The 27,711-nt window shown below is 43.2% G+C and overlaps 1 protein-coding gene across 12 annotated transcripts; it reads right to left on the bottom strand.

Annotated features, from left to right (window-relative positions):
* Window positions 1-78: 78 nt before the first annotated feature.
* C4H7orf57 (chromosome 4 C7orf57 homolog) lies at window positions 79-26,890 on the bottom strand. 12 transcript variants are annotated; one of them, XM_011759372.2, is made up of 9 exons: window positions 26,745-26,890; window positions 26,012-26,167; window positions 20,635-20,820; window positions 18,536-18,644; window positions 14,763-14,919; window positions 11,429-11,526; window positions 8,402-8,622; window positions 6,723-6,734; window positions 79-1,161 (listed from the first exon to the last, which is right to left on the bottom strand). In XM_011759372.2, the coding sequence occupies exons 1-9, from the start codon at window positions 26,860-26,862 to the stop codon at window positions 1,115-1,117; spliced, it is 1,104 nt and encodes a 367-aa protein (XP_011757674.2). In that variant the 5' UTR covers window positions 26,863-26,890; the 3' UTR covers window positions 79-1,114. The 12 variants fall into 12 exon arrangements, with proteins under 12 accessions (XP_011757674.2, XP_070951275.1, XP_070951276.1 ...); XM_011759370.3 differs by having other exon boundaries at window positions 82-1,161; window positions 26,012-26,082; window positions 26,745-26,875; XM_071095173.1 differs by lacking the exon at window positions 26,745-26,890 and adding an exon at window positions 26,670-26,712 and having other exon boundaries at window positions 82-1,161; window positions 26,012-26,082.
* Window positions 26,891-27,711: the final 821 nt, after the last annotated feature.

Genomic DNA, 27,711 nt, shown 5'->3' with positions numbered 1-27,711 from the left:
GGAGGTGTCTGGAAATGAGGTAAGAATTCATATAGAGGAAGGAAGAGAAGAGGAAAGGGAAAAAACAAACTTCTTACTGTAATTGCATATGATTTTTATTCAATGCATACAGCCATTTGCATTTTTTTACATATTGCATACATTCTCCTGTAGCATATCAGTTTGATCAATGAATATAGATATATATGCTCAATTAAGTGTCTCATATAGAGAACTAATTTGAAACTTAAATTTTAGGTAAACAAATGCATGATAAGTTTATTCTGGGAAAGAAGCTAAAATATCTGTGGCTTTACTTGGCTTTTTAAAAACATTCCCACATAAAATTATTGTTATTAATCAATTAATATACAAAACATAGAACTATATTTCAGCTAATTACTTAAATATAAACAATTTAACATTTATAAAACAAAGTAATTCAGCTTGGGAGTTTTTGTTAATTCTACTAAATTAAATATTAAAACTCAGCATATTTTTACTTAAAGGTTTATACAAAATAATAAATGTTTAATATTTTGAATCTCAGTTTATGAAAAAATAGCAAACATTTAAAAACAGCAAATGTTACAATATTTTATATTAAATGTTAATAAATTTATGGCATAATAAATTAAAATATTTTTCTTAACATAAACTGTATCACCATATTCTGGAATTAAATTTTTTTGTAACTAGAAAATGATTTCTGTAAAGATTGCAATACCAAATATTGGAAAAGGTTTAACACCTGTTCTGTAAGTTTCCTCTAGTCAAGAATCCAGTAGCAATGCCCGCTAAGAGTGGTTCACACAGTAGGAGGTTATGTTAGTTGATGACAGGGGCAAGTGATTGGTTCTGAGATACTGGGACATCAACAGGCCAGCAGGGCAGAGGGTACCAGAGGCCATAGTTGTGTTTGTTAGCCATGTGTTTCACATCCCAGAGAAACGCAAGAAACAAAAACCAACACCTGCCCCTTCTATGCAGCAATGTCAAATCTGCTACAAGTTAAATTATTCAATGAGAGTCTATATTAATAAAATACAAAAAGAGCCTCAGAAATATAGCTATAATATAGTCATGTCATATTTAGCCATTTTAAAATTATCCTAAATATATATTGCATCAGGATTTATTTGAGCTCTGCTGGTGTTGATGCAGATACAGATTCTTCTGGGCCTGCAACACAAAGTAAATAAATAAGTAGACAAAGATGACGTTTTCTATAAATTAAAAAACCTTAATTTTAAATATAAGAAAACACATAGTTCTGTACCTATTAATAAGGATTATTTCTGAGTCTACAGAAAAATCGAGCTTATGATCCTGGCATAAATCATACATTGGAAACACAAGACTACAACTTCTGCACTGGTAGACTAGAAGAGAGTACCCCATTGGAAACAGTTTAATTCATGAGTTTTGCCTGTGTATTGTGGAAAGTTTCTGCTGACATAAGCACACTGACAAGAATTATTAAATAAATAGTATGAGCACAGCCTGGGCAAGGCGAGTAGGGAGGTGGGGCAACTCAGGCTGTCAGTCTTGGCATGGCACGTGTCCCTGCTCCCAAGTCTTTTGAAATCTTCATTAATGCTGACCCTCTCAAAGTACAATAGTGTACCAGTTTCCTAATGCGAAGCTTTAGGGCATGTCAAAATATCTAGGACAGCTAGAAAAAAATGCAATAAACAAGAATAATAATAATCTTGTGTCTCACAGAGGGAAAGAAACATTAAGAAGAAGCCTTAGGCTGGGCGTGGTGGCTCACGCCTAAAATCCCAACACTGTGGGAGGCTGAAGTGGGTGGATTGCTTGAGCTCAGGAGTTCAAGACCAGCCTGGGCAACATGGTGAAATCTCGTTCCTATAAAAAATACAAAAATTAGCCAGGCATGGTGGCATGCACCTGTAGTTCCAGCTGCTCGGGAGGCTGAGGCAGAAGGATCACTTGAGCACAGGAGGTCAAGGCTGCAGTGAGCCATGATTGCACCACTGCACTCCAGGCCCAGCAACAGAGCAAGATCCTATCTTAACAATATAAAATAAAATAAGAAGCCTTGACAAGATTAGTCTCCAGAAAGTTATAGCAACACATTCTAAGTGGAGAGATGTCTAGTTGGAAGGAAAAAAAAGGCACTTTCTAAATTGCCTATTGTTTATAAAGTTAAAACCATGATGGACAGCAGGGAAAATAGGAAAAAAGACGAGGAAATGAAATACAGGAAGGAAAATGGTGGTCAGACTGACAGTGGAGAGAGTGTGGATGTCAAAAGCTCTAGCATTAGCCTTGAAATCAGAGATACTGAGAGGTGGGAGCAAGCGTTTCATAGTGACACCCGCCTCAGCTATCCAGAAACTAAGCAGAGCAGATCCTCTTCTCCGCATGATGATTCTTCAGCTCTTAGGGGCTTTGCTGCTTATTTAGGCTTTCATTAATTTGAAAGCTTAAAAGGTTTCTTCAAAATTAAACAGATCTTGCTGATAATATAAACACAAAGATTACATAACACCTGCAATATAAAGTTTATACATTTATATGAATATCAAATGATAGTCCCTTGATCAGATATGTAATATTTTGTCAATGGTGAAGTAAATTCTATCTTCTTACGACAATGCAGAATAATAAAACCCTTATCATATCTTATGAAGGTGATCTTCTGTACCTGCTGCATTTGTATATTTAACTTGAGGTCCTAAAGAAGAATAATTTAAGCCCAAGGTTAGCAGAAGAAAGATAGAAAAGATCAAAAATGTAAGAGTAATATTTTTATTATAAACAAAATTGACAAATATTTAGTTAGACTAAGAGAGAAAAAAAGAAAAGACTGAAAAAAATAAGAAAAGAAAGAGGATATGTTGCAACTGATACTGCAAAACACAAAGGGCCACAAAGGACGACTGTGAACGATTATACACCAACAAATTGGATAGTCTAGAGGAAATGGATACATTCCTAGAATCATGCAATCCACCAAAGCTGAATCATGAAGAAATAGAAAATCTGAAGTCTAAGAATGAGTATGGAGATTGAATCAGGTAAAAAAAAAAAAAAAAAAAAAAAAGCTCTCCCATCACAGAAAAGCCCAGGACATAATGGCTTCACTGGTGAATTCTACCTAACATGTAAAGGAAGAACTCATACTAACTCTTCTCAAGCTGTTCCAAAAAAATTGAAAAGGAAGGAGCACTTCCAAACTCATTTTATGAGGCCAGCATTACCCTGATACCAAAGTCAGACAAGGACACTATAAGAAAAGAAAATTACAGGCCAATTTCCTTGATAAACATAGATGCAAAAATTCACAACAAAATACTAGCAAACCAAATTCAACAGCACATTAAAAAGATCATAAAACATGATCATGCAGAATTTATCCCTGGTAAGCAAGGATGGTTCAACATATGCAAATCATTAAATGTGATATACCAAATTAACAGAATGAAGGACAAAAACCATACGGTCACCTTAATAGATACAGGAAAAGTGCTTAACAAAGTTCAACATCCTTTTATGATAAAAACTCTCAACAAATTAAGCATAGAGGAAATGTACCTTTACACAATAAAGGCCATACATGAGAAGCCCACAGCTAATATGACATTCACCAGTGAAAACTGAAAGCTTTTTTCTAAGATCAGGAGAAAAACAGGGGCGCTCACCATCACCACTTCTATTTGACTTAGTACCTGAAGTCTTAGCCAGAGCAATTAGGCATGAAAAATAAATAGAAATCATTCAGATTATAAAGAGACAAGTGAAATATTCTGTTTGGTGACAATGTGATCTCATATATAGAAAGCCCTAAAGACTCCACCAAAAAACTGTGAAAACTGATAAACAAATCCAGTAAAATTGCAGGATACAAAATCAACAGACAAAAATTGGTAGCATTCTATGTACTAACAACAAATGATCTGAAAAAGAAAGTAAGGAAACAATCCCAGTCTCATTAGCATTAAAAAATACTTAAGAATAAATTTAGCCAAGGAGGTGAAAGACCTGTACACTGAAAACTATAAAACATGGATGAAATAAATTGAAGAAGACACAAATAAATGGAAACATAGCCTACATACATGGATCAGAATAATTAATATTGTCAAAATGTCCATACTACCCAAAACAATGTACAGATTCAATGCAATCCCTATCAAAATTCCAATGACATTTTTCACAGAAATAGAAAATAAATACTAGAATTTGTAGGGAACCACAAAAGGCTCTGAATAGCCAAACCAATCTTAAGCAAACAGAAAAAAAAAGCAGATATATGGAATCATGCTATTTGATTTCAAAATATATTGGAAAGCTAGAGTAAGCAAAACCACATGGTACTGGCATAAAAACGGAAGTATAGATCAATGGATAGAGCCAAGAAATAAACCCACGCATTAACAGTCAATTAATTTTCAACATAGGTGCCAAGAACACACAATGAGGGAAAGGACAGTTTCTTCAATAAATGGTGCTGGGTAAACTGAATATCCACATGCAGAGACAGAAAATTGGATCTTCATCTCATTTAATATGCTAAAATCAACTCAAACTAGATGAAGACTTAAACAAAAGACCTGAAACTGTAAAACTGCTATAGGTTGAGTATCCTTTATTTGAAATCCTTGAGACCAGAAGTGTTTGGGATTTCAATTATTTTTAAATTTTGAAATATTTGCATACTTACTGGTTGAGCATCCCAAATCCAAAAATCCAAAATCTGAAATGTTTGAATGAGCATTTCCTTTGATTTCAGATTTTCAGATTTGGGATGCTCAACCTGTAGAAAAAAATATAGGGAACAAGCTCCCCAGCATTGGTCTGGGCAATGATTTTTTGAATAGAACACCAAAAACCCAGGCAACAAAAGGAAAAATAAGTGGGACTACATTAAAAAGTTTCTGCAAGCAAAAGAAACAAACAACAAAATAAAAAGACAAGCCACAGCACAGGAAAAAAATATTTGGAAACTGTATAAGTTTCCAATAAGTCTGATAAGGGGTTAATATCCAAAATATATAAGGAACTCAACTCAGTAGCAAAAAAAAACAAATAATCCAATTTAAAAATGGGCAAAGGACTTGCACAGATATTTCTCAAAAGAAGACATGTAAATGGCCAACAGGTATATAAAAAAAAGCTCAACATTACTGTCATCAGGGAAATGCAAATGAAAACCACAATGAGGTATCATCTCACACCTGTCAAAATGGCTATTATCAAAAAGATGAAAAGTAAGTGTTGACGATAATATGGAGAAAAAGGATCCCTTACATACTGAAGGTGAAATGCAAATTAGAATAGCCATAATGGAAAACATTATGGAGCTTCCTTAAAAAACTAAAAATCGAATTCCCGTATGATATAGCAATCCCACTGCTGGGCATATATCAAAGGAAATGGAATCAGTATGTCACAAAGCTATAACTGCACTCGCAAATTTTCTGCAGCATTATTCACAATAACCAAGCTATGGCATCAACCTCACTGTGCATCAGCAGATGAATAAGGAAAGAAAATGTGGTATATACACGATGGAACACTATTCAGCCTTTAAAAAAGAAGTAAATTCTTTCATTTGTGACAACATAGATGAACCTGGAATACATTCGTCTGAGTAAAATAAGCCAGGTACAGAAAGACAAATACTGTATAATTGCAGCCATATATGGAATCTAAAAAAGTTGAACTCATAGAAGCAGAACAGAATGTGCTACTAGGTGCTGGGGATGGGCTAGTAGTTGATGGGATAAGAGAAGAAGTTGGTCAAAGGGTACCAAGTTTCCCTTAGACAGGATGAGTTAAGTTTTAATGATCTATTTCACAGCAAGGTGAATAAAGTTAATAATAATATATTGTATATTTCAAAATCGTTAAAAGAACAGATTTTAAGTGTGATCACCACAAAAAAAAGCATAAGTATTTGAGGTAATGGATATTTTAGTTATCTTTATTTAATGATGCCACAATGTGTACATATATCAAAACATTGCATTGCACCCCATAGTTGTATGCAATTATTATTAGTCAATTAAAAATAAAATAAAAAGTAAACTAAAAAATAAATTGGAGTCTCCCATGGCTTTTTACTTACCTTTTCCAGTATGACTCTCACATGGCGAGTAATACAGTGTGTGCCTATGAACTAAAGTATGTTTTTGCTTGTGTAACACGTATAAAAGAACAATAGGCCAGGCACAGTGACTCACGCCTGTAATCCTAGCACTTTGGGAGGCCGAGGTGGGCAGATCACGAGATCAGGAGATCGAGACCATCCTGGCTAACACGGTGAAACCCTGTCTCTACTAACAATACAGAAAATTAGCCGGGCGTGTCAGTGGGTGCCTGTAGTCCCAGCTACTTGGGAAGCTGAGGCAGGAGAATGGCGTGAACCTGGAAGGCGGAGCTTGCAGTGAGCCGAGATCACGCCACTGAACTCCAGCCTGGGCGACAGAGTGAGACTCCCTCTCAAAAAAAAAAAAAAAAAGAAGAAGAAGAAGAATCATGTTTTAACAGTGTAAGCGATCCTCTTTTTGCTCTCCCTAAGTTATGTTTCTGGAACTCCGATTTTTTTAAAACAGACATGGCACAGGCTTTGTAGTCAGAATGCATGCAGTTTGGAGAAGGACATTCCAGGCTGCCGAGAGGCTGTAGTCTCAGATTACAGGACTATGTCCATCGATTTTTTTTGTGTAAGACTTTTGTCTTGTTTTGGTGCAGGTTACTTTATAAATACTCACTGTGAGAAGACTCTGTAATAAAAAACAAGTACATTCATTGTTCAGGTTAACGAAACAGACCAAGTATTAAAAGAAGTCATAATTACTTAAAGAGTTAATAAAAATTCTATATTACTTAAAACAACAATAAGTCATAAAACACTCTTGACATTGTAAAGTTCAATAGGGCACACTTTTTCTTTTTTTTTTTTTTTTTTTTTTGAGACGGAGTTTCCCACTTGTTGCCCAGGCTGCAGTGCAATGGCGCAATCTTGCCTCACCTCAACGTCCGCCTCCCGGGTTCAAGTGATTCTCCTGCCTCAGCCTCCCGAGTAGCTGGGATTACAGGCATGCGCCACCACGCCCAGCTAATTTTGTATTTTTAGTAGAGATGGGGTTTCTCCATGTTGGTCAGGCAGGTCTCAAACTCCTGACCTCAGGTGATCCACCTGCCTCTGTCTCCCACAGTGCTGGGATTACAGACGTGAGCCACTGTGCCCAGCCAATAGGGTGCTTTTTACCAACACTGAATATGAACTTGTCACCATCTCATCCTCCAGGATAATAAAGGAGAGAGTCAGCCAGTAAGTGGCAGATCTTGCTCAACAAATACAGTAAGGAACAGGGTGTGGAATAAGGGCAAGCAGTGACCTCACTTACAAATAACCACACCAAACACTTGAAATGTCTGAAGAGGCATAACACACCATCTTTCCTCTTAATCAAAGAACTCAAGCCTCAAGAGTAAAAACAAGTTTCCCAGAAGCAAATGGTCAATAATTAATAGAGCTGTGGATACTGAACATAATGCTCAATAGGTATTAAGATGGATGTGTTGAAAAAATAAGATGAATTCTTTCTGTACTATTAAAAAGAAAAATGAATGGCTGTGCACAGTGGTTCACACCTGTAATCTCAGTAGTTTGCAAGGCAGAGGTAGAAGAATTTTTTGAGCCCAGGAGTTTGAGACCAGCCGGGGCAACATAGTGAGGCCTTGTCTTGATGAAAAACAAAAAAGTAGCTGCATGTAGTGGTGCATGCCTATAGTCCCAGCTATTTGGGAGGCTGAGGTGGGAGGATCTCTTGAGCCCAGGAGTTCGAGGCTACAGTGATCTGTGATTGTGCCACTTCACTCCAGTCAGGACAACAGAGTAAGATTCTGTCTCAAAAAATAAATAAAATAAAATATTATAATAAATTAAAACTAATATAGTACTTTGAACATCTAATTATGGAGAAAGTTCTAAATTATTCAAAGTTTAAGATAATGGAGTAATTTTAAGTTTGAATTTTGACTTATTTTCAAAAATTTTTAAAAAGTGATCTCAAAAAGGACCAGTTGCTTATGCAAAAGTCTAAGCATTTTAGGGTCAACATTTTTTGGATCTGGAAGATTAAAAGTTGATATTATTTGGTATGTTATTTGTTTGTTATATCAAATGGACTATCAAACTTTTTGACAAATAAAATGTAAAACCCCAAAAGTCATGACTTCCGCTATTCATTTGAATAAAGAGGAAAGAGCAAAACATGTATTACCCTCTTGCTTATCTGTAACCTTGGTACTTCTATGGGTGTTTTCACATCGTTTTTGGGTTATTCATTTCTCATTACGAGAAGCATCATGCGATAAGAACATCAGCTGCTGCATCACAATTAACCAAGCCTCCAGTAAACACAGATGGCTGCCTGTGCCTCACCTGGGGCATCCTCAGGACCTTCAGGAGCCTCTGCGTCCTGGAGCCTCGCTGCATCCTGGGGACCTTCCGGGTCTCGTGGGGACTGAGATGACACTGACGCCCTGGAGATCTTCGGGGTCCTCTTGCCTGAGTCAGCTCGCTGCTGCTGCAACCACTCATCCTTATAACCATTGCTAATGAGTTTGGAAAAATTGGTAGGTGAACTGTTTTTTTGACCAGGCCTTAAAAAGAGTAAAAGTAATGTGAAACTTAAGCACAAGGGTTAATGATAAAGCAGAAGCAGTATTCCGTGAACACACTAAATAGGTGTCACTGTCCCTTCAAACCTAACAAACCTCTCTCTATGCCTCTCCCTCTCTCTTTCTCCCTCTATCTCTCTCTGCCCTTTTGTATCTCCCTCTGCTTCTCTGTCTGTCTCACTGTCTCCATTTTTAAGCATAACAAGTGCATGTCAAAGCATCCCTTGTACAGGGATGAGAGCATGTTTAGTTCAGCTTCCAAAATCTTTCTTTGTGATAGTCAATTAAGAATTAGTAATAATTCTAGTATTTCACTGGGAAGCCTTCCTAAGAAAACACCACCCCCTTCCTTCATAGTAATGGATTGCTCAGAACTACCTTTAAAAACAAAACAAAACAACAACAAAAAAACTGCTGGGTACGGTGGCTCACGCCTATAATCCTAGCACTTTGGGAGGCCGAGGCAGGCAGCCACGAGGTCAAGAGATCGAGGCCATCCTGGCCAACCTGATGAAACCCTGTCTCTACAAAAAATACAAAAATTAGCTGGACCTGGTGGCGCACACCTGTAGTCCCAGCTACTCAGAAGGCTGAGGTAGGAGAATTGCTTGAACCTGAGAGCCGGAGGTTGCAGTGAGCCGAGATCACACCACTGCACTCCAGCTTGGGCAACAGAGTGAGACTCAGTCTCAAAAAAAAGAAAAAAGGAAAAAAGAGAAAAGAAAGAAAAGAAAGAAAGAAAGGAAGAAAGGAAGGAAGGAAAGAAGGAAGGAAGGAAGGAAGGAAGGAAGGAAGGAAGGAAGGAAGGAAGGAAGGAAGGAAGGAAGGAAGGAGAAAGAAAGAGAACAAGAGAGAAAGAAAGAAAGGAAAGGAAAGAAAGAAAGGAAAGACAGAAAGAAAAAGAAAGAAAGAAAGAAAGAAAGAAAGAAAGAAAGAAAGAAAGAAAGAAAGAAAGAAAAGAAAGAGAAAGAAAGAAAGAAAGAAAGAAAGAGAAAGAAAGAGAAAAGAAAGAGAAAAGAAAGAAAGAAAGAAAGAGAAAGAAAGAAAGAAGGAAGAGGGAGGGAGGGGAGGGAGGGAAGGAAAGGAAGGAAGGGAGGAAGGAAGGGAGGAAGGAAGGGGGCTGGGCACAGTAGCTTACACCTGTAATCCCAGCACTTTGGGAGGCTGAGGCAGGCAGATCACTTGAGGTCAGGAATTCGAGACCACTCTGGCCAACATGGTGAAACCCCACCTCTACTAAAAATACAAAAAATTAGCCGGGCGCGGTGGTGGACGCCTGTAGTCTCAGCTACTCAGGAGGCTGAGGCAGTAGAATCGCGTGAACCCAGGAGGGGAGGTGGAGTTTTCAATGAGCCAAGATCGCACCACTGCACTCCAGCCTGGGGGACAGGGCGAGACTCTGTCTCAAAAAAAAAAGCCAGCTGTGGTGGCAGGCACCTATAGTCCTGCTACTTGGGAGGCTGAGGCAAGAGAATCACTTGAACCTGGAAGGTGGAGGCTGCAGTGAGCTGAGTTCGTACCACTGCACTCCAGCCTGGGCAACAGAGCAAGACTCCATCTCAAAAAAAAAAAAAAACAAATGATTACTTTCTTATTGGTTCTTTCTTGTCCTTATCAATGGTTACCCGCTGCTATTTTACTCTCTTACACAGGTTTGTCTCCAGTCATTTCTTGTTGTTAGCTTAGCCTTTCACCATCTACTGCATCTTCACATCTTACCCTGACCCACACTGAAGAGTGACAGGGCAGTTTGCCACGGTGGAGGTAGTGTGAGCTTTCAGCTCGAGCCGTAGCAACCCACCACCTGTTCTCTCTGAGCCTCCATCTCAGCACTTTGAGAGACAGAGGCAGGAGGATTGTTTGAGTGCAGGAGTTTGACACCAGCCTGGGCAACATAATGAGACCTTGTCTCTACAAAAAATAAAAAATCAGCTGGGTGTGGTGGTGCATGCGTATAGCCCCAGCTACTTGGGAGGCTGAGGTGGGAGGATTTCTTGCGCCCAATCACTTTGTTATCAAAGCCACTCCTAATGCTTCATGTTCTCTCTCTTGCACATCTATAAATACATGTCTAGGTATACCTATATACTTACATATATATAAACACATATGAATACATGTATATTCCCCTCTCTATCAGTCTAGCTTGGTGCTGTCATGGCATTTGTCACAATGCAATGTATCTGATTATTTTTTCCCCATTGGACAAGAAGCTGTTTGAAGAATTAGTCAGGTAATTAATAACATTTATCCTAGCATTAAACTTGGATCTGGGAGAGTAAGAAGACACCTAAGGCCTCAGGGATTTCACTCTCCAGCTGGAGGATCAGCAAATGTCAGTGTGCCTGCTTTATCTTCCAATTGGAAACAGAGCCAGCACGCTTACAAGGCGCAGACACCTCAGTTCAGGACTTGGACACAGAAACATCAGGACCTAGTGGCCCCTACATGCAGGACAAGCAGCCCCGGCAAACTATGGTGAGGGTGGTATCTCGGAGGGGGCGGGTGCTTCAGGCAGGACACAGCCTGATGGAGAAGCAGGGCCTCCACACTGCCAACCTGCAGCAAGCATGACCTGGAAGGGCAGATGTGTTCAACAGTGGCAAAATGACATTAGGAAGGAACAGAAACCACAGTGAGGGGGCGACAGGCACAGCCAGGCCAGGCCGCAGACAGGGCTTCGGGAAGTTGTGTGGATGCTGTCACTGGCGCAGTCATCACCGGATGAAAGACGGAAAGCCAAACCCAAACCCAGTCCAGACAGTGCGGGCGTAGCTCAAGCACTTACATGGGGGGGAAGGAGAGTCTACTTCCTGTAGGGTCCTTAGGGCCAAGTTGGGTGTCTGCTTTGCTTAGGTACTTTGAGTCAATGGCCGGTAGCCTCAGCTGTGTGAGGAAACACGCAAAACCCTGAGTTAGTGGAAAGCACTCAACAACTAGAAGAAAACTCACCAATGGTAGCAAAGATACAAAGCTTGTAGGGCTGGACTTTCAATGTGGTCATTGTAAATGGTCACAATAAAATATAATTCAGCAATCATCTCATTCAACAAAATAGTTATGTAAAAGGGACAGTCTGTAACTCAAAAGCAGTTTCTATATTTGAGTAAAGATGCCATCTGCTCAGGAGGAAAAACAATGAACAGCTAAGAGCCTGGTCCTGAAGGAATTTCCCACACCTGGATGAAAACATATGTTCACAAAAGCACCTGTATGCTTTTGTAATAATCACCCAGAACTGGAAGCAACCCAGATGTCCACCAACAAATGAATGGATAAACAAATGGTATCATGATCAGCCAATGAAACTCAGCAACAGAAATGAATGAACTACTGATACTCGGAATAGCACAGCCACGCGTATGTAATGTAGATGCATAATGTACATGCATTACACCACATTGGAGAAGTCAAGCAGGAAAGACTCCACGCCGTATGATTCCATTGATTTCACATTCTGGAAAAGGAAGTGTACGAATTAAAGAAAGAGGAAAGAAACACGAAATGCGGCTTGACAGTCAAAGACAGGTTTTCTTTAGTTAAAACCTGAGAGGCGCTCCTGGCCGATTGTGGTCAGGGGCACTTTTTCTTACAGACTAAAAGTATATATTGGTTTTAGGGTGAGGGGGCTTATGAGAAGCTTGGAATGTCCATGTGTGTGGAGAAGTTCATGGTGGGGTTGGAAACTCTCTGGGAGGAGGGGAGGTTATCTCGGGGCAGACATCTTTCAGCCCGGAGGGCGGTTAACTCGGGACTGGAATCTTCCTGGCTGGAGGGAGCTTATTTAGGGGCCACCATGTCTCTGGTCAGGGAGGAGTTTGAGTGTTTCTGGTTGGAGATGTTACCTGTGGTTCATTGACCTTAGCCATTAGGCTGATGCCCCTTGGATTTAGGTGGTTTTAATTAAGGTGGACTTTTAGAATGAGAGGCTTGTCCAAGATGGCGATGCTCCTGCTCTGTCCAGAAGAACTATAAAGACTGAAAACAGATTGGGACTTGCAAGGGTCTGGTGAGGGGCTGACCATAAAAAGGTGTAGAAATGCTGGGGGCGACAGGACTGCTATGTTCCTTGACGGCTGTGGTGGTACACAAGGGACACCTTAGTCAAAACCTGGAGAGCAGTTCTCTATAAAAGGTGGGTTTCACTCTATGTAAATTATTTCTTATTAAAAGAAATATAAATAAATGCTACAGGAAAACTGGAAAAAACCAAACCAAGCAAACAAAATCCGTGGAGGTATTGCTAACAATTACAGGAAGAAAAGATGGCTATTCAAAAAAAGGAAATAAGATCCCCCGATCACCCTGTAGGTGAGCAAGACCCCCATGAATGCTGGTAACCAACAGGCAACACATGTGCCCTAAGTCTTGTCAAGCGTCCACCACGTGCCCCATGTGGGGCCAGGGCACAGTTGAGGAAGCACTTTGTCGGCTGGCCCACGCCCAGGATGTGATCATCACACATAGGTGACCTTTTTACCAAAGTGGTGATTGTGTTGTCTTATTAGGGCAATCGGAGTCCATCCCGATGCGGTGCTCATCCCCTGCACCTTACCCGACATCATGTCCCTCTACCTGGTAAATATTCAGCATGTGTATCTTTAACCACCACCGCTTGTCACCCTATCTCCTTCCCCACAGTGAGAGGCTGGCTTCTGGAACTTTGTGCAGCCCCTAGCACACCTTTTGTAAATGGATACTAACTTAGAAACCCCACTTGATTTGAGAGTGATATAGCATTTAGCATTTTAAGATTTCTGTAGATGTGAGCTGTAACCATGGTTAATATCCAAAGGTTCATTTGTCACTAGAGGCTGTAACTCAGTGTAATTGGCCACTTGCACAACACTAAGAGATAGATCTGATTCTTAACATGGTCCATTTTGCTGAGTGTCTACGGCAGTATCCATCTGTAGATCCAGCTACTCAGGAGGCTGTGGCAGAGGAGCCCTTGAGCCCAGGAGTTCGAGGGTGTAAGTGAGCTATGATAATGCCGCTGCACTCCAGCCTGGGTGACAGAGAGAGAACTTCTCTCTAATTAAAAAAATAAACAAAAAAACAACAATAAAAGGTCCAGTGCCTTTGCACGGATCACGGAAACAACCCAAAATCCGAATCACAGCTGGACGTGGAGATCTTAAAGAAAAAGCATGTGGCCCATTGCAGCCAGTTGACATTCTACTTGGTGTTCAGCTACTGAAGTCCCCAAAATAAACTGAGGGGTTTCCCTCCAAACCAAGAGGCAACAGTCTAGGAATCAGGCATAGATAGTTCATAACAACTGCCGCCTATGCTAAGACACATCCATTCTCTTCACTGTTCAAAATGATCACCTGTCAGGTGACAACAGTGTTCACTCTTATTCTCTGTATCAAACACTACTGTTATTTGTAATGTGAACTTCACCGTTTCACTCACAAACCCCAGAGTTGCAAGAACTGAGACTAATCTGAGATGTGGTGCTGAAGCCCCAGGCAATACTGAGCCCTTGGCAGAGCTGCAGGCCTGGCTCTTGTTCCTTCCAGCCCCAAGGAAAGGGGAGAGAAGGGCCTCTGATCAAGACTTCCCAACAACAGAGCCACCAATTCAAGATTGCTTCCAACTTTCTTCATTGCATTCTTAAAATACACATCCTCTGAGAAGCCTTCACTGCACGGCCAGTCACTCCTTTGCGATCAAATACACCACCAGGACTTCACATAGAAGAAGAGAATTCATCTTCTCTTCCTTTATTATCAACAAAGAGTATTCCAGAAAACGCCTAATACTTAAATAAATGAAAACATTCAGAAATGGGATAACTAAATATAAAATTCCTTTTCTGTATTTGCCAGATCAGAAGTGCTAAGCCAGTTTTCCTCTAGATAAGCATTAACTATCTGTAAATCATCTAGCAAAAAGGAATCTTACCTTTTAAAGTCATTATTCGTAAAAAGAAAAAGAAAGACCACAGTATGGTGGCTGCTTGCCTTTTAGTAGATCCAAACTTAAAACACAGAGCACGTGGCCGATGCCACGGGCAACGTAAGACGCCACCAGCAGCTAACATCACAGCACTTAATTACTCGGGGCCACAGAAGCAAAGCGGATGCGGATGCCATCTATTTATGGGCTCCCATCACCTTTTTTTTCTCCTTTTCAAGTTCCTCAGCCTCTCTTTGCCAAACTGTTTTCATGTCGAAGTCGAAGGGCCCTCTTCTGGATGCATAGCTACCGTTGGCCTGATCGGGGTTAAATTCTTCATGAACCATGTAATCCGGCATGGAGACAGCCCGCACTCTGCAGGGACAGACAGCAGTTATAGCCCGGTGCTCAGAGCCATTTCAGCTCCCTCCCTCCCTTTCATCTCCATTGCTGGCTCTCCCTCTCCCTCTCTCCTTCTGTCTCCCTCCCTCTCTCACTGTCTCCCTCCTTTCCTTTCTCCTCTCTCTCTCCCTCTCTTGCTCTCTCTCTCTCTCTCTCTTTTCCTCTTCCTCTTCTTTCCCTCTTTCTCTTTCTCTCCCTCCCTTATTCTCTTCTCTTCCGTCTCTCTTGACATCAGCACTACCCATCCTCCTTGAAAACACAGACAGGCCTTTCCCTCCTGTGCCTGCTAAGCAACACACCAACCCCTCTGGGGCCTGCCTCCCAGGAGGGCCACTCAGAAATCACAAGGTCTCGACATTAGTAAAACGAGATATACTAAAATATGAAATTATAAAACATATCTTCTAAAATAATTATTTATTTTAGAATAGCATCTACCACTTTGACCCCTTAAAATAACTAAACACCCTTAAACATTTACCATTTAACATGTTCATTTAAAATAATAATAACATGCTCTGTTTCCTGTTGGATGGTCATTTTTAATGTGGGCATTTAAACTAGCAACCAGTCTTCCCATACACACAGCGCATACAGAAGGGGCATCAAAGGCACTGGAATGCTTTAGCCTTTAGATCCCCGAAGATCTGTACACATAACCAGGTTTGAACAGGGAAGAACACTGCATTCAAATTTGACACGGCAGCACAACCCCCCCTACCACGCAGTGTCTGAGGGGCTGCAGGGACCCCCCCCCCGCAATGTCCCACTCCTCATTTGCACTTGTTCAGGGCTCCAGGATGCTGAGAAGAGGCCCCAGCTGCAAAGTGGGCATCAAGGGCAAGGTTGAGGAGTAGGGTCCTGGGCACCACTGCAGCAAAGCACCTAAAAGAGGTGGCTGGGGTCCTCTGAGAGAGCGAGTGAAGAGGCCAGGGAGCAGCGGTCAGAGGCTGGAAATGCAGGCTTGGAAGGTGGCCGCAGATACCCAGTAAGAGAAGCCACAAGTGTGGCTGAGTTGCTCAGGGAGCACAGGTGTGAGAAGCGGCACCTCTCCCCAGCCCTCCCACTTCTGATACAGTCTGAGGGCAGTAAAAAGCCCACAGAGACAGATGAGCATTGAAAACAACAAAGGGAGGGACAATTTTTTTTAAAAAGCGTGTTAAGTTGTAGCTCCTGGGTTCCCAGATTTTCAGTGAAGGAAGAATTTCTCCTGTGCTTCCTGCTTTTCATATCCTCGGCCTGTCCCAGGACCTGGAGCAGGTGGTCTGCAGTCCAGAGGAGGACAAGGTCCCAGGAGGACGAAAAACACTGAAGGCCCCAGAAGTAGATCATCACTAGAAGGCTTGGACAATTAGTAAGGACATATGGGGTGGGAGGAGACAGCAAAGGGACAGGGGTACCAACAGTTTGGAAGAAAAAAGCAGAAAGAAGCGACGAAAAAGTCCATGTGGAAGTGTGGATATAGGAGGAAGGGGCATGCCTGAGGTAACGCTCTCCAGGAGCACCCCAGAGACATGAAGTGCTCCCACCTCCCCCCAAGAATTAACCGTTGGTTCAGGGCACCCAGCTAGAGCAGGAGCCACCCTCGGCTGCAAGAAAGTGAACAGCTGCTTAGAGTCCAGTAGCCGCAGGACCACTGGGCACCCCTCAGTCAGAGCTCAGGGTCAAGGGTGCTCAGGAAACCCATCCCTCCACATCTGCCTGGGGTACTCGGGCTCTACTCTCACCTGAGGCTGCCTGCTCTGCTCTGTTCTTGCAAGCGCAAGCAGCATTGCAGGAGTGCCCCCAGTCTCCTGCTTCCCCTTCTAAGACTCTCTCTTCTTGCTCAGCTCATCCACTTTGATGTAACCTCTGTTAGCACAGAGTATTTCTTTTTTTTTTTTTTTTTTTTGGAGATAGTCTTGCTCTGTCACCCAGGCTTGAGTGCAGCAGTGCTATCTTGGCTCACTGCAACCTCTGCGTCCTGGATTCAAGCAATTCTCTGGTCTCAGCCTCCCAGGTAGCTGGGACTACTGGCGTACACCACCACATCCAGCTAATTTTTGTATTTTTAGTAGAGATGGGGTTTCACCATATTGGTCAGGCTGGTCTCGAACTCCTGACCTCAGGTGATCCACCCACCTGGGTGTGAGCCACCCTGTGTATTCATTTTAAACTACAGAGGGAAACAGAATCCTGAAGACAAAAGCCGCACTGTGACCATGGCAGAACATTCAAGTAACACCAGATAACTACTTGTAAATATATCTATGGTAGTCCTATTTTCAAGCCCAAAAAAATGGGGAAATGGCCTGAAATGATTTTTCATTTTACCTCTCAATCCAAGAGAGGTGGTTTTGGAGATAAAGTTTGCATGTCCACAAATAGAAATTTCTTACACATTTCAAATATTATGGGAACAATGGCTCCTCATAACTCAATAGTGAACATAGAAATTTAGGATTTCATATATTTGTAGCTTTACCTAGTGCCTTTTGTCTTTAATGAGAACCCTTTGGGATAGGCTGCTATTTCCACGTCAGGAGGATGTGGTCAGTCCTACTGAGAGACAGGACTAGCTGGATTTCCTAGGCCGGCCAAGAATTACTAAGCCTAGCTGGTGAAGGTGACTGCACCCACCTTTAAACACCGGACTGGTAACTCAGCTCACACCCAACCAATCAGATAGTAAAGAGAGCTCACTAAAATACCAATGAGGCTAAAAGCAGGAGGTAATGAAATAGTCAATCATCTGTTGCCTGAGAGCACAGGGGGAGGGACAATGATTGGGATATAAACCCAGGCATTTGAGCTAGCAGTGGCAAACTCCTTTGGGTCCCCTCCCATTGTATGGGAGCCCTGTTTTCACTGTATTAAATCTTGCAACTGCACACTCTTCTGGTCTGTGTTTGTCCCGGCTTGAGCTGAGCTTTCCCCCGCCGTCCACCACTGCTGATTGCCTCCGTCGCAGACCTGCCGCTAATTTCCACCCCTCCAGATCCGGCAGAGTGTCCACTGTACTTCTGATCCAGCGAGGCACCCATTGACACTCCCTATCAGGCTAGAGGCTCGCCATTGTTCCTGCACAGCTAAGTGCCTGGGTTTGTCCTAATGGAGCTGAACACTAGTTGCTGGGTTCCAAGGGTCTCTTCGTGACCCACAGCTTCTAATAGAGCTATAACACTCACCGCATGGCCCAAGATTCCATTCCTTGGAATATGTGAGGCCAAGAACCTCAGGTCAGAGAACAAAAGGCTTGCCACCATCTTGAGAGCAGCCCACCACCCACCATCTTGGGAGCAGCCCACCACCATCTTGGGAGCTCTAAGAACAAAGACCTGCCGGTAACACTACAGTGCAATTTACCAAGAAGGAGCCCAAAGACACACGACTCTAGGGTGGCACAAAATGCCAGGGTTTCCAGAACTCTGGTTTTCTGACAACTTAGGCTATATCCCTCAAAGAGTGGGCTATTGTAAAAGAGAACCCGAAGTTGTCATTATCACATGCTTGCTATCAGTATTAGATATTTGTATTTTTAAAATTCAAATTGGGCTATTTTTTTTTCCTGTAAAGATAAATAAAAATGTGAGTGCTTTAAGATACTTACTCTTGCTGGTTGGCTGTCGGTGGCTTGCTGTGGTGGATGTACCAGTCTGGCAGGGAGTAGGCCACCGGGGAGCCTTTCCTGGTCCCAGGGACAAAGTGCTTCAACAAATCTCAAAGAGAAAAAGACATGGCTGTGAGACACCCCGTTGCCCCTACACAGACGCACAGCATTGCCAGTGATAGGCTCAATTTACAAGGGGAACTGCAGGTCTCCCTGGGGTTGCCTCTGGGATTCAGGGGCTAACAGAGCATCCCTGATCCTCACCTGTCTCTGCACAGGCTGACAGGTGGGCGTCCTGCTTTGTGCTCAGGAAGGGACATCCTGTATGCCTCCCCACATCTCACTCTTTGCAGATCTGGACAGAGCTCTTGATCTTGAGCAGCATCCATGCAGGCCAGCATCCACCAGTTCCTGGAGGGGGCCCATCCCTCCACTGCTGAGGTCTCCAGGGACTGCACATGAGCTGGCTCCCTCATCCTCAGCTACCCCCACACCATTCTCCTAGCATAGGACAGTCTGACGGTCCTCTGCCACTATGGACCTGTCCCTAACCCCACCCCTACCATTTCCAGAAGAAAACACCCCTCCAGGTTTCCAGATGGGAAGTAGGATACAAGCCCCTGAAAGGTACCTGGGAGATTTCACAGTCACCTTAGAGCCAACCCTGAGAGGCACAGAGAGTACAGGGTCCTTCTCAGAGGCCCAGGCCAGCTCCCAACTCACCCACTTGCTTTCTAGCTCCCCACACTTCCCTCCTCTGGTTTCAAAAAGCAGGGAGTGGGAAGAACTGACTTTCCTGATAATAAGGACAGCAAAATTATAACAGTGCCCATGGCAGTAGCAGACAACTTTGGTTGACCTATTGCTATCAATAATAAAATTTTAACTTTTCTTTTTTTTTTTTTTTTTTTACTTTTAAAGCACTTTTCATTGTTAAATGTTTCAGACTTACAGAAACATTGCAAGAATAGTATGAGTTCCCCTGTACCCTGACCTAGGCTCCCCAGATGATACTCTACCATATTTGCTTTCTGTTTTCTCTCTTTGTCTATCCCTCTCTCTCATTATTATTTTTGTTGTCATTATTGTTTTCAGAATCATTGGGCAGCGTGTTGCAGACATAATGCCCAGTCATCCCCCTATATCTCAGCAGATGTTGCCAAAAGACATTCCTGGCGTAATCATGGCACAATGATCACATTCAGGAAACTACTATTGATGCAATTCTTTTATCTGATTTACCGACATTCAGAGTTTGTCCCCTTAATGTTCTTTTAAACAACAGCAGGAGGAGGTGAATCTAAGAAAAAATGTCTAGGTCCTGTTCTCTGAGTGTCACACCTAGTCCATCAAACTGTTTAGTCCAACCTTTTAATATTAAAGCAAAGATGTCACCATTTTGCTTCCCATTTTCTTTCTGACAATCCCCACAGGAGTAATGGCAGCCAGAGGGGAAAAAAGGTTAGTGTCTCTCAAAGTCACTGGCCCCAAGACTGGCTCTGAGACATTTTAGATGTGATCTCCCAACCCTCTGAGAAATTTCTGTTGAGCTCAAATACCTTAGTTTTTAGCATGATTAAGCAGTCCTTTCTCAATTAAATCATGTATCAAAATTTGATCCTCATCAACATCACACTGAAACTCATCTATGGTTTTCATTTTCGAAAACATTTTCATACAAAGGACAAGCCGCAATGAGAATAAACAACAGGAAACAAAACCTTTTCAAAAATTAGCCAAGAATTGGTAGCGTGCAAAGACAGATTCTCTCTTGGAGGCAACTTCCTGAGATTCTCTTTGTAATAAGAATATAAAGTGGGTGAGGGAAGGTTGGATCATCGCAAAGGCATTACTCAGAAGAAATATCCTACACAGGCAATTCTGTGAATTTGGCCTATTTATTCTAACATCATAAAAATTAGCTCACCCCTGGAGAGCATGCCCATCCCTACACCTAGTTAATTAACCTAAATTTCCAAAGGCCCTAAGCTAAACATGTAGACTCTATAGTAATATTTTTATATGGAAGAAATTAGGAAAAAACGCCCCCCTCACCGCCCACGAGGCTGCCACATTGAACAGGGCAGGCGGGGGCTCACCAGGCCTGCCGCCTTGTTTCGCGAGCTTCACGTATTCCGAATCTGTTTCTTTTATCCAGTATCTCCGAGTCCCAGGCAGGTCCCTGCCGTGTGAGTCTCCCAAATTGCTGAGACCTGGGATCTGGGACGCTGGTGGGGCATCCACGGCCTTCTCAGAGCGCTTCACTGGAAGATGGTAATACCAATCTATAGAGGAGAGAGGCAGAGGGCCACGCTGTTGCTGTGTGCCAGGGTGGCCTCTAGTCCTCTACCAGAGTGTCTATGCAGACAGCCCCATCAGGTGGAGTAGTGCAGGCCACAGAGCCTAATAGGCTCTGTGGAAGCCTATTAGCAAGGAAGAAAATGCCCTCTTCTGAGTTCCTGATGTGAATGGTAACACAACCCATGCAATCGAGTCTCTACTGCCCACCAAGATGCCACCACTGGCACCAACCGAAGGGAAAGCTCTGAGGGCTCAGCCTCTTTCATGGGTGCTTTAGCTTCCCAGGGAGTTACCCAAGCCTCATTAGGTCTCTGTCTCTCTCTCCTAATCCTCCATAAAAATAAGACAACTGTATTTCCGGTTATGCTGGGAAATATACATTCCTGAAAAATCCCAAATCACTTAAATAAAACGTTATGGGTAAGCCTGTGGAATATATGGCTAAATGTTGACCAAGATTTGCTAAATTTAGTATGCTAAAAATACTGAAATCTAAGTTCTGTCACAGAAATAACAGCCTGTTTGAACACATTTACCACTAGCACAAAAGTGACAAGAGGCGGAACTGGGGAGTGGTCAAAGAGACCTGTCCACCGAGCAAGGGTGCTAGAATCAGCTCAGCAGCCCATCTCCACACAAGCGAGTACAGTACCTTCCCTCCACCCAGACTCCCCACGTGAGAGTTCATCTCACCTTATCACTCTCCTTCTCCCTCTCTCCTTGTCCCTTTCATTATTATTAATGTGTAATTACTGTTTTCAATAATAATGGCTTTGCTTATGCCTGAGGCCAAAGAGAGCAGTGAAAGGTGGCCAGAGGTCTAGATGGTTCCTGAAAAATGGTGGAAACAGGTGCCTATGTGTTATGGAAAAACTTCTCAGGTGGAGACTCAGAAATTCTTAAGGTGACTGGGTTTGGTTCCCTTGAGAAAGATCAAGTTGAAACACAGGGAGTGTAGATTGTGTGGTTTGTATTGTCAAAGGTCCCATGAAGAAGCCAGGCACAATCGAGTGGAGGAGGAGAGCTATTCTCTGTCCTTCTTCCCTTCCTGAGTGGAGCCCATGCAGAAAGGGGCTGTGGACAGAGAAGCTGAACATGGGCCTGGTGAAGCCATGAGGCTCCCTAAGGCCTTGAGCTGAGGGCATCCAGGACAGGCCCTGCAGACTGGCTTGGGACCACCCAGGAGACTCCCTGGAGTCCTACTGGGAGCTTCTGTCAAGTGAGTTGGCAAAATCCCAGGGACCTGGAGTTACCAGTGTTTATTGATGACCCTCACAGAGAGAAGAGATCCGGGGCATTCAGACACCTGGTGTTCTAGGTAACTATTTGAATCTGAAATTGATTAACCAGATACCCAAATATAAGACAAAAAAATCACACCTGATTGAGAACTTTAGAAACAAAACCCAGGAAGAATATCAGATACAAGAGATGCAATTAAGGTGACACAAGCGACTGGGTGTATTTAGTAGCACTTATCAGAATGTCCTGTCACAGGGGCAGTATGTTCAGAGTCTAACATAATATCCTCTTCTTGGGTAGATATAATGTCTAATTTTATGTGTCAACTTGGCTGGACCATGGTACCCAGATATTGGTAAGGCATTATTTTAGTTGTGTCTATGACGTTTTTTAGATGAAAATAACATTAAAAACAGTAGAATTTGAGTGAAGTAGACTGTCCTCTGTAATGTGGGTGGGCTTCCTCCAGTCAGAGTAAAGCAAAAATAAAATGCTAAGCCCTGCGCCCCCCCATCCCCCAGCTGACTAAATGAATCCCCCTACTCAGCCAAGGGCATTCCAAAGTAAACCTGAAAAACTAGTTCAGGCCATAATGGGAAGGGAGGTTGCACGTGCCTCCTTATACCCTCCTTCCTTTGGAATTCAGGCACAGCAGACCAGCATTATCATTAAAACAGAGATCTTAAGACTGAAAAAACAGACTGTTTGTGGCAATCAGAGACCAAATTGCAACCTGACTGTAGTAGAGCATCACATGACAGATAGCAGGTCCTGAAAGAAATTGAAGTATTTTACCACAAAATAGATTTCTTTGACATAGTTTGAAATGGTCCTAAAAAGCTGTCTCTTGTGGGGAAAATCTGCATTCTGTAGAGAATCCCCTTCCCTTTCCAGCTCTTTTCCTGATCCAGGAGAGAATTAATTGAGTCTGACACCTTTTTAGGTCTGATAAGAGATGTTAGACAGGCGGATCACAAGGTCAGGAGATCGAGACCATCCTGGCTAACGCGGTGAAACCCCATCTCTACTAAAAAAAATACAAAAAACTAGCCGGGCGAGGTGGCAGGCGCCTGTAGTCCCAGCTACTCGGGAGGCTGAGGCAGGAGAATGGCGTGAACCCGGGAGGCGGAGCTTGCAGTGAGCCGAGATCCGGCCACTGAACTCCAGCCTGGGTGACAGAGCAAGACTCCGTCTCAAAAAAAAAAAAAAAAAAAAAGAGATGTTTACATCTACTCTCTCTGAAGTTGGCTACCTGGAGACTTCATCTACATAACAAAAACCCTAGTCTCTGCAACTCCTTATCTTAACCCAGTCACTACTTTCTATTGATTCTGTGTCTTTGGTTAATAACTTGCAACGAATTACCAATCAGAAAATCTTTAAATCCACCTATGACCTGGAACCAACTCCCACCCACATACACACACACATACTTGGAGTTATCCCACCTTTTCAAACTGAATGAATGTATTCCTTACATGGATTGATTGATGTCTTCCTATGACTTCTGTCTCCCTAAAATGGATAAAATCATGCTGTGACTCAACCATCTTGGGCACATGTTCTCAAGACCTCCTGGGGCTGTGTCACAGGCCTTGGCCACTCATATTCAGCTTAGAATAAACCTCTTTAAATATTTTACAGAGTTTGACTCTTTTTGTGGGCAATTAATTGAAAGTCTTAAGAGAAAAGAATGAGATTCCCCCAGAAAGAGGAAACTCTTCCTCCAGACTGCTCTGAAACTCAAACAGCAAGATCAGCTCTTCCCTGGGTCTCCGGACTGCTGGTCTGCACTGCAAATTTCGAACCTGCCAGCCTCCACAATCATGTGAGCCAATTCCTTAAAACAAATCCCTCTCTCTCTCTTTACATCTATCTATCTATCTATCTATCTATCTATCTATATATATATGTGTATGTATATAGAAAGGTAGACATGGATATGCTGTTGGTTATGTTGGTGTGGAGAATGCTGACTAACGCAGTAGACACACAGGAAAATAGTACTGAATAAATCGATTCATTTAAGCATACAGAAATGAGAAGTAACCATCCTTTAAAGCTAAAAGCTTAGACATCAAATTTTTAATGGATGGTATTTAATACAATCTTTTAAGTATCTAAAGGACATTAAATAGCTGAATAAACACTATATGGTTTTGTAAAGGAAAGAAAAAAATTGGAAAAGGTTTAAAGAATTGCACAAAAGATCACAGAGAATCAATTTAAGAATGAATAGGAGAATTTAGCAGCTTCATAGTCTGATCATACTCAGTTCAAATATTTTCTTTTTGAGAGAAGGCATTTTATTGTTGCTTTATTTTTCCACTCTGTGTTTTGATTACTAATTAATCCACAGAGAACAGTGTGTCTTCTACCTTCTTCTCATTACTGGAAGCTGTGAACAGGCACTGAACTCGAATCTGGTTGGCCATTTCTAAATGCAGGCAAAGGAGGCACTCAGAGAGCGAGGGCCCGGATCAGTAAGAACCAACCGTGATCACCTCATGCGCGCGCACACACACACATACACACACACAGAGGGTTAAAGGGACTAAGAGTTATCACAGTTTTTATCATGCAAAACACATTGTTGGCACTTGTACCATATCAATCATTTACTATCATATAGATTTTTTTATATATAGCCTTGCCTGCCTTCTCGTTTGCCAAATATTAGTACCCTTGTTTCATCAGTGAGGAAACACAGTCTGTGACAGTCTATGAGATGAACTAAAGATCCCCCAGCTCTTCTGGTCTCTAAGGCACAAGGCAGTGTGTTATATGCTCACATACCCACGGGGCACAGGCTCCTGCTTTAGGCTGCTGTGGCCTCACTTAACAGCTGTGGAGTCACTTACAAAGTGTGTGACCTTGGGCAAATTACTCCAAACTCTATAAAATGAGGGTAATGTTACCTTGTAGGGCTGTTATGAGGTTAAATGAGTTAGTATATATTAATATAAAGCACTTAGAACAGTGCCTGGCAGTTATTAGTGTTCCTTAGTGTTGTTCATACAGACAAGGCCACTAGAAGACACCAAGAAGTCACATAAAGGCTCCAGAGCCCACTGGGAAAAGGCAAATCAGCCAGGCCTTCTGTGCTGTTCCCTTTCCAATCCCCAGCATGGCCACACTATCTTCAATAGCGGTCACAAGGTAGCCCTCTGGGCTAGCAACATGCTTAGAGTATGCAGCAGGGCCACATATGGTTCACTTCTGAGCAGATGTGCTGGCTCCAGGGTGCCGACCAGCTCCAACTCGGCTGTCCCAGCTGATCCCCACGACCCTCTTCTCTACCCTCTTACAGTCTTTCCCAATTTAAAAAAAAAAAAAAAAAAAAAAAAAAAAAAACAGGAAAAAAGAAAAAAGATGACAGCATCTCAAGACTTATTCTTCCTTCCCCTCTCCTCCACTTCAAACCCTGGCACATAAGAAGACATGAACCTCACTGAATTCCTTTTCCTGTAGCCAGACACTAAAACCAGAATGTATGTTTAACTTGCTTGGGGTCTAAAGTAGGAGCAAGGTCTAGGGATTCAATGAAATACCTAGGGAATTCAGCTAGAAAAGAAACTTCCCAGGTCAACATTCAGGAACGCAGTTGTGAGAACTGTAGAACTATGACAATGAAAACTTCCAAGGGATCCTGTTGCTCCAGATTGAACAAGATAGGTAGCCTTGGTTCTCTCTTGTTGAAAATAAAGAAAAACAAGACTTCCCCCACTCATATTTCTCTTTAAGTCTTGATTTCACACTCAGGCACAGGAGCAGTTTGTGCCTTTCTTTGACTTGTTAGTTTTATCAGTTGGTCCTCCATCGTTCACACCCCCCTCCAGCCCACATAGAGGACGACGGGTCCACAGCGTGTCTAGTAAGCAGAGTGCACGCACCCAGCTCTTTCTGGCCGGGACGCGCTCAGGGCGCACTCACCGCAGGGAGCGTAGCGGTGCGTGGCGCCCTGAAGTTCCTTGCTCGTGTTCCTCATGGTCAGGCGCTGCACGCTGCGGGAAAAGACAGATGCTGCCGGACCTGGTGTTCGCAGGTGCTCTGGACGCTGCCTGCTTGACCCGCTGTCAGAAGCTGCAACTGCAAAAGCAAAATCTGCGCGCCCCCTCTAGGTCGGTCTGTACGCCTCCACCTGACACGCCTGCAGGCGCCTTGCGATCGCCTAGCGCTGGCACTTCCATGCAGGGTGTACAGCAGGGGGCAGGTCGACGCCAGGTAAACAGAAGGGAGCACATCATGCCGGTATACAGCAGGAACACATGCACGCCAGGTAGACAGCAGGGCATGTCCACACAGTGTACACAGCAGGGGCGTACGCACTCCGGGTACACAGCAGGGGCACATTCACGCGGGGTATTCAGCAGAGATGCGTGCGTGCGGGTCACACAGCAGGGGGTACGTCACGTCGGGTATTCAGTACAGGCACGTCCACGCCAGGGATACAGTAGGTACAGAGAGGATAAACAACAGGTAACAAAGGGGCCGCGGGACTTGGGCAGGCTGGGAGATCCCGCCCTGTGCTCATCCCAACCCGGCGACAAGGTGGTCCCCTCCCTCCAGCCCCGGCGCCCACTGCCCGCACCGTGAGCTCCTCACAGTGGACAAGGCCGGGGCCCTTGTGGGCGCCCCCATTGTCCTCCAGCCCACTCAGGCTCACCAGCTCCCCGCGGGTCTCCGTGGGTGCTGCCTGCGGCGCCCGGCGTTGGAGTTTTTACAAGGCTGGCGGGCTGCAGCCAACCAAACCCAAAATCCCAGGGGCTGCGGAACCACAACATCGGCGTCGCCAGGGCAACGGCTGAACGGCCAACCGGCGGGCGCGGCGGGATGACTGGCAGCCAATAGGAGAAGCCTGGTGGGCAGCGGTGGACCAATCAGGGCCGGAAGCGGATCGCGGGCACCGCCTGTCAACTGCCCGGAGCCCAGAGCCGCACCAGGGCAGGGCTGCGCGGCGATGCCACCGGGAGCCCGGCGGGACTTAGCGGGGATGGGAGCAGGGCCTTACTGTTACAAGCGTGTGAGGGTGTGGGAGTGTGGGGGTGTGGGGGCGTGGGGACGTGGGCCCAAGGCAAGAGTCAGGCCTCAGTCCTCGTGCCGCTCTGGCTGGGGACCACAGTTACTGCAGAGAGGTCCAGAAAAATTGGGGACATGCATCATGTTTTCCAAAGTATAACTGTCTCACCCTAAAAACAAAACAAAACAAAACACCCCACCAGTATACAAAAAAAAAAAAAAAAAAAAAGAATTTACTAATGAGATGCAGGAGTAATGAATGGTTCACTTAGTAAAGGAATCCTTAGTTTTAGACAAGTTTGCTTGCAAATTTCTCATCTAATGCGTTTTTTAAAGACTAATAAGTATTTGGAAATTGTGTGTCGATGATAAAATTATGTGAACATTCTTCCTTATATCTCATTTTTCGGGAATAATTCTGTTTTGTAAGTTGAGAGACTTTTTTTAAAGCTCTTGACTATATTTATATAGAATCGTGTTTAGAACTCCAAACACTTGGCTTCAGTGCGAACTTTTTGGTTGCGTGGATTTTGAGGTCTACAGAAAGTACAATGAATATATTACCAATGGTGCTTCATGGGAATGAAGATTATCGATCTGGCATATGCTTGGTG

This window comes from Macaca nemestrina, chromosome 4 (genome assembly GCF_043159975.1).
Source record: "Macaca nemestrina isolate mMacNem1 chromosome 4, mMacNem.hap1, whole genome shotgun sequence".
Classification (NCBI taxonomy): domain Eukaryota; kingdom Metazoa; phylum Chordata; class Mammalia; order Primates; family Cercopithecidae; genus Macaca; species Macaca nemestrina.
This window is presented reverse-complemented; position numbering and strand designations above follow the sequence as displayed.